This window comes from Eumetopias jubatus, unplaced genomic scaffold (genome assembly GCF_037043125.1).
Source record: "Eumetopias jubatus isolate StellerSeaLion01/CBP00866 unplaced genomic scaffold, mEumJub1_p1.0 scaffold_7, whole genome shotgun sequence".
Classification (NCBI taxonomy): Eukaryota; Metazoa; Chordata; class Mammalia; order Carnivora; family Otariidae; genus Eumetopias; species Eumetopias jubatus.
Genome location: NW_028274813.1, coordinates 91942109 through 91954380, shown reverse-complemented (window position 1 = coordinate 91954380; position 12272 = coordinate 91942109). Strand labels below are relative to the sequence as shown.

Sequence of the window (12272 nt, the reverse complement as noted above, 5' to 3'; positions counted from 1 at the left end):
GGTGCATAAATATGTACAGTTGTTATAGTTTATTGTTAGATTATCCCCTTTATTATTATATACTGTCCTTCTTTCTCTCTTGTTATAGTCTTTATTTTAAAGTCTAATTTGTCCAATATAACTATTGCTACCCTGGCTTTCTTTTCATACCCATTTGCATGATAAATGCTTTTTCTTCCCTTCACTTTCAATTGTTTGTGTCTTTAGGTCTGAGATGAGTCTTTTGTTAGGCAGCATAGAGATGGATCTTGTTTTTTTAATCCATTTTCTCACCCTGTGTTTTTTGATTGGAGCATTTCATCCATCCATTACATTCAAAGTAATTATTGATAGATATGTACTTAATGTCATTTTGTTACTTGTTTTATTTTTGTTGTTTTTGTAGTTCTGTGTTTCTTCTCTTGCTCTCTTCTCTCACAATTAATTGGATTTCTTTAGTGATATACTTGGATTCCTTTTTATATTTTGCATTTGTTTTACTGGTTTTTGACTCGTGGTTACCATTAGGTTCGTATATAACATCTGCGTATAGCAGTCTATATTGAGTTGATGGTTGCCTAAGTTTGAACTCATTTCTTTACTCTCCTCACTTCCCATGTTTTAGGTATGTGGTGTCATACTCTACATCTTTTTATTTTGTGAGTCTCTTGACTGATATTTATATATATACTTATTTTTACTGCTTTTGTGCTTCCTACTTTTCTTACTCCTACTTATGGTCTTTCCTTTCCACTCAAAGAGTCCCCTTTAACATTTCTTGTACAGCAGGTTTAGTGGTGATGAATTCCTTTAACTTTTGCTTGTCTGGGAACTTCTTTCTCTCTCCTTCTATTCTGAATGATGGCCTTGCTGGACAGAGTATTCTTGGCTGCAGAGTTTTTCCTCTCAGTACTCTGAATATATCATGCCACCCTTTCTGGCCTGCAAAGTTTTTGTTGAAAAATCAGCTGATAACCTTATGGGGTTTTCCTTGTATATAAATGTTTTGTCTTGCTGTTTTTAAAATTCTCTTTTTCAAGATTATGGATTTTGAAATTGTGGTGGCTGATTCTAAAAGTAGGATAAAGATAGAACTAAGTGTATGTGTGGGAATGGTTGGGGAGGGGTGTATATACAATACAGGAAAGAGAATATGAATCAGTGACAAAAAGGAAACAAGTTCTGTAAGAAGAAGAATGATTAAGAACATAAGCAGGATTTGCAGCAAAATGGATGGACTTTGAAGGCACTGTGCTAAATGAAATAAGTCAGACAGAGAAAGACAAATACTGTATAATGTCACTGATATGTAGAAACAAACAAACAGAAAAGGAACTCAAAGATCAGAGAGTCAGATTGGTAGTTGCGGGAGGCAGGGATTTAAGGGTGGGTGAAATGAGTGAAGATTGTCAAAAGGTACAAACTTCTGGTTATAAAACAAGTAACTCAGGGCGCCTGGGTGGCTCAGTTGTTGGGTGTCTGCCTTCCGCTCAGGTCGTGGTCCCTACAATTCATCTTTTTAAAACACTACTCCTAATCAGCTCAAGAGCCACATATAATGAAAGCTAAACTTTCTTTCATGCTATCTTGAGTTTATGAAGCTTGAGTTTATGAATTCTCTTGTTAGGCAGCATATAGATGGATCTTATTTTTTTAATCCATTCTCTCACCCTGTGTCTTTTGATTGGAGCATTTCATCCATTTACATTCAAAGTAATTTTTTTTTTTAAAGATTTTATTTATTTGAGAGAGAGAGCATGAGAGAGAGCATGAGAGGGAAGAGGGTCAGAGGGAGAAGCAGACTCCCTGCTGAGCAGGGAGCCCGATGCGGGACTCGATCCCGGGACTCCAGGATCATGACCTGAGCCGAAGGCAGTTGCTTAACCAACTGAGCCACCCAGGCGCCCTCAAAGTAATTATTGATAGATATATACTTAATGTCATTTTGGAGACATTTTGAGCCTGATGTGGGGCTCAATCCCAGGACCCTGGGATCATGGCCTGAGCCGAAGGCAGATGCATAACCAGCTGAGCCACCCCAGCCACCCTTATCTCTTCCTTTAAAACATTCTACCTGGAGAACTGGTATACTAAATAAGAATATATAAATCTTTCACTATGACATATGTGAATATATAAATTTTTCACTATAATAAAAATAGCTTTAAATATATCTGTTTGCAATGACAGATACCAAAAGTTGGCACCTTTTCCCACTCAGATAGTACTTTCATTGACACTTCTGTTCAATACTCTGTCATCCAGCTCTGCAGTTGCTAGAATGTGCTAGTGGACTGTCCCCAAACCCTCTCCGTACTCTTCCCAGGCAGCCTCCCTAGAGTCACAGATGCTTAATATAGTGACCATCCCAATTAACAATTTTCTAATAAGAAAGTGGTATGTTGGTAAATAAGCAGTCTGGCAAATGTATAATTTGATAGAGATAAACTTTTTTTTTAACCTAAAGTTTATATTAAGCCTAGACCTGATGAGAAAGGTCAGGATGTATGCCAAGGGAATGAGAGTTTAATAAGTCAGAGTTGAAGGGACTGAAGGTGGAAGAGTATGTAGTAGGTTCCATATAGCTGGGAAGAGACAATATGATGACAGAACAGAGACTGCTGCTCAACAAAGGACATGACTGACTCTTTCCTCTTCAACTTTTATCCCTGCCTTTTATTAGCTGTGTGACTTAGCAAGCGTTGTTGAGAGAATTAAAAACAATATTTTGTTATCTTAACTCAAGGTAGGACAAAGCTATGTCTTGAACTTCTTTTGACTCCTTCATAATACACTGATGAGCACAGAACAGGCATCCAGTAAGTACTGAGTTGATTAAAAGAAGAATTTTGTGTTTACATTTAAGAGAAGCTAATTTTAGAAGTACTTTGCTATCTGTAAGTTGGTAGTTAGGGTAAAAAGAACCTGATTATCATCTGAAATTTATTACATCAATATAGTTTTCAAATTAGATAATATAAACATCCCCAGACATTAATTTATTTATATGATAAATATCATCTGCTTCAACAATTTCACTTCCAGAAAAATTGCTGTTTCAAAAGTTAGTGGTTAAAAACAGATCATCTCTGGAGGGTAGAATTATAGGGACCTTTTACTTTCTAGATGAAGTTGTTTTCTGTTTGGTATGCTCTTTTTTTAAAGTATATTACTTTGTAATCAGAAACAAATTTAAGTTCGTATTGGAAATAGATTTTAAAAATAACTGTACTTGGCAGAGATTTGCTGAAGTTCCTGTGTATGTTTATACAGGGAGAGCATGAAGGCAGTGACAAACACTGAAGACAGAGAAATGAGGAGAAAGAAGGAAGAATATTTAACTTTTAGTCCTCTAACAGTTGTAATATTTGTGGTCGTGTGCTGTGTTATGATGGTCTTGCTTTATTTCTTCTACAAATGGTTGGGTAAGAAGTCATATTTTATATTTGCTGCTTTCAGCCTACAAGTTCTTTATTTGCTTCACTAGATTTAAGGTATTATGCCCAGAAAGCTTAAGCAAATAATTAAGTGATGTTAACTTTTTAAACTGTCAGAAGTGTTGGATCCCCATCACTCTGGGATAAAAAATATTCAGATTAAAAGTATCCTATGTCTTTGAGATAAGAACACTTCTTCATGGATGACTTGAAAGAACTGCTGTGGCCCCTAAGTTTCCATCTCTGCAGATAAAGCTGGAGAGCCCAGTATCTAAGCAGCAGACTAAGGACTTCTTGGTGACTATATTTAGTTACACGAAATAGAAGATTATTCAGATTACTAATTTATTGCCTCTGCTTACCCCCAAAGTGTGCTTTGTTCTTTTGTCAGTGTACCAAACAAGATGTATTCCTCAAATTTTGTTGGACTTGTGTAAACAGTCAAGATCCTGCTACATCTAAAGACACACAAGTACTTGCCTATGGTCTAAGTAATAATGGGTACTTTTCCTTTAAGAAGGTAGGAGTAGGAACTGTAAGGGCTTGCCCATCCCCTGGGTGTTAGTGGTCTGAAAGAATGGAAATTTGCTATCTCTGGCCAATGCACAGCACAAAGAGGAGGCGCTGGGGAAAAGGGAAGTGTGCCTGGTAGGAACTAGCAAAAACCCTTTGTAAAAACCACCACAGGCTACCAGTGCTTCTTTGGAGAACATTAGCACGATTTTTCTGGACTAGAAAACTGAGGCACTCGGGTTAGTTTCAACTTATTGTCCAATTTCTCCTGTCCTGTGGCAGCATTAAAAACTAGACCTGTGACCTATATTTCCAATTAGAAAAAAATTATTTGAATGTCACTCATTTCAATCTGTTGCTGGGAGAGTAGATACTAGGATAGTTATTTGTATTGTCATTGTGCAGCTAATTTTTCTAATTTAATACTTAGCCTTCAGTTGTTTGTGTCTGACCCTCAGTCAATTAATTAGTGATCTTTGATAGAAAAAAGAGATTCCTCTACCTTACCCTAAAACATATTTTCATTTTTGGTGAGAAATTTTCTTAAACTTACCGGTATTTGAAAAGTTGACCTTGCTTATAAATGTAATTTTTTGTGTAGAAGGAAGATCATTAAACCTCATGGGTATCCTGGGACATGGGAGTTTGTTATGACTCTTACAAAATCTATGTGATATTGCAAGATTTAATGTACCTCCAAATGGTTCCTAATGGCTAAAGTTGCTGCCATTTTTAATATACGAAATATATCAAATTGCTAAGGTTCCCCCTACCATTTTATGTTAAGTCATGCTCAAGAAAGTAACTAAAGATGATCATATTAACCAGACGCATTCTCATGCCTAATCATTTTCCTAGTATACTATGACATTGAATGAAATACCCAAAACTCTGTTAGGGTCTCAAGAACATGCTTTCTACCTAACTTTTAAAACTTGGGTTGGCGACCTTTGGTGGATGACTTACCAAACATAACTTGGCAGTCTTTGTCTTTCTTTTACTGCTCACATTACCATATATAACTAGTAATCATAAATAACAAATAATAACAAGGGACTAAAAAAGTAATTTGTCCAAGTTCACCAGTTAGAAAGTGGCCAACAGTTAAAAACAAGGATATCAGAGAATTTGGGGATGGTATCTGTTTCTGAAAAAGGAACAGTTCTGCAGACTCATGAAAAAGATCTAAGTTGTCCAGCTGCAGAAATAACAAGATGCCAGATGATTTTTCAGACTTTTCTGTGACATTTTAAAGGTGCAATAAAAGCTGTATTGATTTAAAAAAGAAGAAGAAAGAAAGTGGCTATCCCTGATTTACTATATCTAGAGTACAGAACAGTTACAGTTTTCTGAAATTTAGTAGAATGTGAAAAAGGTAAAATTTGTATTTCCATTGTGAAATTTTGAGAAAGTTAAAATGAACATTTTATTTTAGAGTAAAATAATTTCTCCCCCTTTTTAAGAATAAGGAGAGCAGATATAATTTTAAATAATTTTCAAAAAAGTATAGCTAATATAGACAGATATTTGTGAATTTAACTACCTTAGTTTCATATCATAACAGTGGTTTATTTGAATGGATTTGGTTTTACTGCAGGTCAAATAATTAGAGATAAATTCCACCAGAGGAAGATATAGATAGCATGGTTAATGTCTAAGGTAGATGTCAGTTCTCATCCCTAAGCTGCATTTTTAAAGCATTTCTACTCCTTCCTTAATTTGTCCGTTCCTTACATTTAAGTACTTATCAGTGCCTACAGCTCACTTCATAGACATCTCTAACAGACATGTTAGTTTGAATCATTGAATGATAGAAAATGTAGAGCCAGCTTCAGCCCTTGAGCAATCCTACCAATGTGTAATGGAACTAAAACAACACATAAAATGCCCACTTTTCAATAAAACTCAAGATCTAAATATTTTCAGCTTAGTAACCAATTCAGATTATAATACGGTCACTGCATTGAAAGTATCACGATGCAGTAAGAAAGCTAGATTAATGTTGCTTGTATAAATATTTTCTGATCACATTTCCTTCTGTTCTCATATAATTTAGTGTCTTGTTTTTTTCTAGTTTATGTTATGATAGCAATTTTCTGCATAGCATCAGCAATGAGTCTGTACAACTGTCTTGCTGCACTCATTCATAAGATACCATGTGGACGATGCACGTATGTATCTCTTACAAGGAATCTGATAACATTGGTCTTTGTAATTGAAAACAATACAGGGAAAAGTAGAAGTGGTATTTTAAACCTTTGTAAGCCAATATACATGTGGCTATTAAAATTTAATTAAAATTAAATTAATTTAAAAATTCAGTTCCTCAGTCTCATTAGCTACATTTCAAATGCTAAATAACCACATATAGCTAGTGGCTACTGTCCTGGGCAGCACAGATACAGAACATTTTCATCATAGACAGTTCTATTGAACTGATAAATATTTCTTGATGTATTATTTGTTTTACTTAAATTAGGATTTTTAAGTTGATATTTTAGTAGCTTTCTTGTGACTGTGGTTAACATTTGTCGTGTCCCATGTTTAAGTGAACATTATATTTCACCTACAGAGTAAACTGACCTATTTCAATCTGTTTTTTAGGATTATGTTTCGTGGCAAAAGCATTGAAGTGAGACTTATTTTTCTCTCTGGACTGTGCATAGCAGTAGCTGTTGTTTGGGCCGTATTTAGAAATGAGGATAGGTATGAGTATTCAGTGTATTTGCTTTTAAATTAAGGATGCATGATTTTATGTCTTACTTGGTAATTACGCATTATGATTATTACAGATTTCTTTTTGCTTTTATTCCAGAATACCATAGTCTTGAAATAAGCTAAATAAGTACTTAAATAAACAGATCTTGTGCTAATGGATTTAAGGTCATGTAGTCAAGAAAATGTGTGTTATGATTTAAATATCTAAGCTGAAATAGCCTTCAAAAATATACTTAATTATGGTATATCCACACAATGAAGTACAATGTGGCTGTAAAGGATGAAGAAGATCTCTGTGAATTTGATATGCAGTGATTTCTAGGATGTATTTTTAAGTGAAAAAAGATTATATATATAGAGTATGCTACCTTTTATGTAAGAAAGGAAATAAAAGGAAATATACAGGTATCTGTGCATTTGCAGGAAGGATAACCAGAAAAAAATGTTTAACTTCTTAATGGTTTATTAATAAAATTATTAAAGGCCAAAACCACTTATAGCCTAAAATTTGGAAGCAAAGTTTAATACAATTTAGGCAGCTTCAGTTGATAATTATGCATATCAGTTCCTGGTAGATTATGTTACATAGCTCTCATTTCCTTTAGATTCCAACTATCTGGACATATGTTAACACCAATATCCTTTGTTATGAGCTACCTTTCCGAAAGAAACATGTATAAGTTCAAAGGTTAAAGATAAGTATGTACTATATCCAATGTATGTTCTGAGGTAGCCTTTCAACTTTTCCTTAGTATGGTAGTGTTCATTATTCTACTAGGACAGCAAATTAATAAATATGGAGTATATGAGAGGTTTTTTGTCATTATACTTGCTGCTTAATAATCAGATAGTCAAATCATAACAATTGAAGTTAGTGATCAATTTCTTTTGAAAAGTCCCATCTAGGAATAACTACATAAACTACATAAAGAGTAATTTCTTTTGATTTTAGGTGGGCTTGGATTTTACAGGATATCTTGGGGATTGCTTTCTGTCTGAATTTAATTAAAACACTGAAGTTACCCAACTTCAAGGTAAAGTATATGGCTTTGCTAGGTAAAATAATTTTTTCTTTTTCTTTTTTTTTTTTTTTAAGATTTTATTTATTTATTTGACAGAGACACAGTGAGAGAGGGAACACAAGCATGGGGAGTGGGAGAGGGAGAAGCAGGCTCCATGCGGGGCTCAATCCCACGACCCTGGGATCATGACCTGAGCCGAAGGCAGACACTTAACGACTGAGCCACCCAGGCGCCCTAATCTTTTCTTTTTAAAACAACTTTATTTGAGTATAATTTACATGTAGCAAAATGTACCCATCTTAAGTTTACAGTTTATGAAGTTTTATAAATGAATAACTTTGTAGCCATCATCCTAGTCAATTATAGATATCTCATCTCTTCAAAAGCTCTGTCCTGCCCTTTAGCAGTCAGTCCTAATCACCAGCTGTAGCCAACCACTGATTTGCTAGCTAAAATATTTTTAATCATTTATATAATATGCCAAATTCATAAAATCCTTACAGACAAAATATCAACGAAGAACATTTCTTTGAGTTAGTGATTCTTTTTTTTTTAAAGAATGGGATAAACAAGATAAAATTTCTAATGTGATTTGTAGAATAAAACTACAAATAGTAATAACCATTAAATGCCTTTGAAAAAATAGTGTTCAAATGTAATTTCGCATATTTATTCGTACTTGCAAAACAATATAATCTCTTAATTTACATGGAAGTTTGACCTTTAAATTTTTTCTTTTTTCAACAGTCATGTGTGATACTTTTAGGCCTTCTCCTCCTCTATGATGTGTTTTTTGTTTTCATAACACCATTCATCACAAAGGTATGATATATTTGAAATCTGTGGGAAACATGCTAAAAGAAGAGAATCTTAAGCCTGCTCTTAGATAACTGATTTTGCAGATGTTTACCATTAAGTGGGTACTAATTCTCTTTTGAAAATTGTCATTGAACTTAGCTTTTTAACAGAGGATTTTTTAAGCCTTTAAGTCATTCTGCTAAATGAAAAATGTCTCCTGGCTGATCATGAGAATATCTATAAATGTTCTTCCTGTCCATTTTAAAGTAACTTTTCTTTTCTTTTTTTTTTAAGATTTTATTTATTTATTTGACAGAGAAAAAGCGAGAGAGGGAACACAAGCAGGGGGAGTGGGAGAGGGAGAAGCAGGCTCCTCGCTGAGCAGGGAGCCCAGTGCGGGGCTCAATCCCAGGATCCTGGGATTGTGACCCGAGCAGAAGGCAGTTGCTTAATGACTGAGCCACCCAGGCGCCACAGCTTTGCTTATTATAAAACAACAAATCTTTGCTGTAGACAATATAAACAGCAAAAAGAATGAAAATGCATCACTACTACTTTCATTTCTGTACCCCCTATTTTAAGACTAAGAAAGAGCCCCACACTGGAAGTCTGAAGACCTGAAGTGTAGCTCTGTAACCTTGTTATCCTGGCAAGTCACTCAGCGCTTTGTGCTTCCAGTTCCTAATCCATTGTGTGAGGGAGTATTGCTAGCATTCCAGCCTCCCTCTTCCATCAGTAGATTTCTTCTGGTTGGAACTGACAGAAGGCATTCGAAACCTTCTATACCACAAAGGTCTCATCTATCCAGCCTGTGTATAGAGGCCAAAGTGGAGCTGGCCTCAGAAGAAACTAGACCCAGGGGCACATACTCTCCCTTTCCACTTCTGTCCATTGTGTTCGTTGTCCCAGACTGGCTTTTTCTATGAGGTTAGAGTCATAGCAGCTGACAGCTCCTCATTCACCTAGCCCCACCCCCACCACTAGCTCTTCCATAAAATGGCGACGCTGTTCCCAGAATAAAGGGAGAGGTGTTGGGTGAGTTTGGTAGTTCTTCATTATTTACCGTTTTTCTACTTGTCCCTATTTCTATCTCACGAGTATTTTACTGCTCAATTCTCCTGAGCCTGATGCGGGACTTGATCCCAGGACCCTGGGTCCATGACCTGAACCGAAGGCAGACGCCTAACCATCTGAGCCACCCAGGTGCCCAAAAGTAACCTTTTTAAAGAATAAAATTAGTATTACGGGTTATAACCAAAAAAAGTCAATTAATGAAAGCTTTCTATCTAAAGCCATCCCAGTTTGTGTCAATTTATTTGGTTCAAAAAAATATTTCCGTAAGTCCCTGCAAAGTGGTCTCATAGTGAAAGTAAAGCGTTCTCTGTAAAAACCATGCTCTTAAGTCAGCAGATGGTCATAGCATATGGCCCATATATTACACAGGGCACAAAGATACGAACTGTAACTAAACCCTTTAACCTTTTTTCCATTTAGTTTTGTTTGTTTGTTGTTTTTTTAGAGGAAGGGGGATGCAGGGAGAGGGAGAGCAAGAATCTTTTTTTTTTTTTTTAAGATTTTATTTATTTATTTGTCAGAAAGAGAGAGAGCACAGGCAGGGGGGAGTGGCAGGCAGAGGGAGAGAGAGAAGCAGGCTTCCCGCTGAGCAAGGAGCGCGATGTGGGACTCAGGCCCAGGACCCTGGGATCATGACCTGAGCCGGAGGCAAATGCCTAACCAACTGAGCCACCCAGGTGTCCCAGAGGGAGAGCAAGAATCTTAAGCAGGCTCCACGCCCAGCGCAAGCTTGAGATCATGTCCTGAGCCAAAACTGAGTTAGATGGTTAACAGACTGAGCTACCCAGGCTCCCCTCCATTCAGTCTTAACACTAGTATCACTTCATAAATGTTAACTGTGTCTGCCAGCAAACTGTTTGCATTCCCTACACATAAAAAGTTTCAGAATTTTAAAGATACAGGATAATAATAAAGATGTCTTTGAGGCCTCTTTCTTTATTCTCTGCCTAGAGAATTTTTCATCTTCTTTTTTCCATATTTGTTCCCAGTGACTAAGAATGTGATTTCTAGTAATCTGATCTGGTGGAAAAGATTAGAAATGCTCTTTGGAGTTCACTAGTGTAGATTTACTTTAACACCTTCTCAGTCTGGTTTGTTTGTTTTTATTAAGGCTATAGACCTTACTTGAGAAAGTAACTCAAAATGAAAATCATTGGACATTTTTTTTTTTAAGATTTTATGTATTTGCTAGAGAGAGGGAGAGAATGAGAGTACAAGCAGGGGGAGTGGCAGGCAGAGGGAGAAGTAGGCTCCCCGCTGAGCAAGGAGCCCGATGTGGACTCAATCCCAGGACCCTGGGATCATAACCTGAGCCAAAGGCAAACGCTTAACCGACTGAGCCACCCGGGCGTCCCTCATTGGACATTTTAAACGTGTCTTTCAACTCTGGTGTTAGCAGAGTTTTAATGAGTAAGCAGAGGAGGTGGCCACAGGAGTATAGGTAATAAGAACCTGTCTTCAGGGCCGCCTAGATGGTGCAGTTAGTTAAACCTCCAACTCTTGATTCCTGGCCTGGGTCATGATCTCAGGGTCGTGAGATCGAGCCCCGTGTTGGGCTCCACACTGGGCATGGAGCCTGCCTGGGATTCTCTCTCCCTCTCTCTCTGCTTCCCGCCCCCCTCTCCCTCTCTCTCTCTCTAAAAAACAAAAAAAAAACCTCGAAAAACCTGTCTTCAGGGCGCCTGGGTGGCTCAGTTGGTTAAGCGACTGCCTTCGCTCAGGTCATGATCCTGGAGTCCGGGATCGAGTCCCGCATCTGGCTCCCTGCTCAGCAGGGAGTCTGCTTCTCCCTCGGGCCCTCCCCCCTCTCATGCTCTCTCTCTCTCTCTCATTCTCTCTCTCAAATAAATAAATAAAATCTTAAAAAAAAAAAAACCTGTGTTCATTTTTCTTCCATCCACCCTTGTAACTTGGTAGAGTATATTGCAAATAGTAGTTACTCAGATGTCTTTGAATGTAGGAGAGGATGTCAGTGATGGCTTTCACTTAAGTGTTTTAAATAACAATTAAAAAACCAAAATGAACTCTATCTGGGAATTAAATCACATTATGGGAGTTTGCTGTAAGGAATTGTATTTAATATTAGTCTATTTTCCTAAACTCCTGTGACTTAACCCTTCTGTAACCCAAAGTGTAACATGAGGGAAAGATTTCTCTAGCTAGAGATTATCTCCTTCTTTCTACTCAGCTCAGATGTCAGTGAAGTCCTCTTAAAAACACTAAAGTGATTTTTCCTATGCTCCCCACTCACATGGAAAATATTATAGTTACTTGATCAAATTCTCCTTAAATTCAGCATTTATTTATCTTCCCACCACCTGTTTGATGATATATTCGTCATAATGTAAAGCATAGATGGCTACTCATGTAATCTTCATTTGCTACCTTAAAATGTTTCCCCTTCACAACAGACTTGGCTGTCAGGAAAGAACTATTAAGGGGCTCCTCACACAGCCCACATAAAAAGACCTTAGCCAGACACAATGGATGAAATTCAGCTAAGGTTAATGTTTTGATTGGGACATAAAAGTCTGGCAGGGCTGAAACTGGACAGGAGACAGGCTAGAGAAGCCTCTCTAGTTCTTCAGGGCTGGGTCTTTTCAAGTTTGGCTTCATTGTTATTATGGTGAGGAGCTAGGAGGTCAAATGTATTTTTTTTTATTTTATTTATTTATTTGAGAGAGAGAATGAGAGATAGAGAGCACGGGAGGGAAGAGGGTCAGAGGGAGAA

General features: G+C 36.9%; 1 protein-coding gene across 3 annotated transcripts in view; it reads left to right on the top strand.

Annotated features, from left to right (window-relative positions):
* Positions 1-12272, top strand: part of SPPL2A (signal peptide peptidase like 2A) — a 50728-nt gene that overhangs the window by 22525 nt on the left and 15931 nt on the right. For all 3 annotated transcript variants that reach the window (XM_088024790.1, XM_028100056.2, XM_088024789.1), the window contains 5 exons: positions 3253-3404; positions 6004-6100; positions 6534-6635; positions 7600-7681; positions 8417-8491. In XM_088024790.1, coding sequence (XP_087880916.1) covers positions 3253-3404; positions 6004-6100; positions 6534-6635; positions 7600-7681; positions 8417-8491 — 508 coding nt within the window. The remainder of the gene's footprint in view (positions 1-3252; positions 3405-6003; positions 6101-6533; positions 6636-7599; positions 7682-8416; positions 8492-12272) is intronic.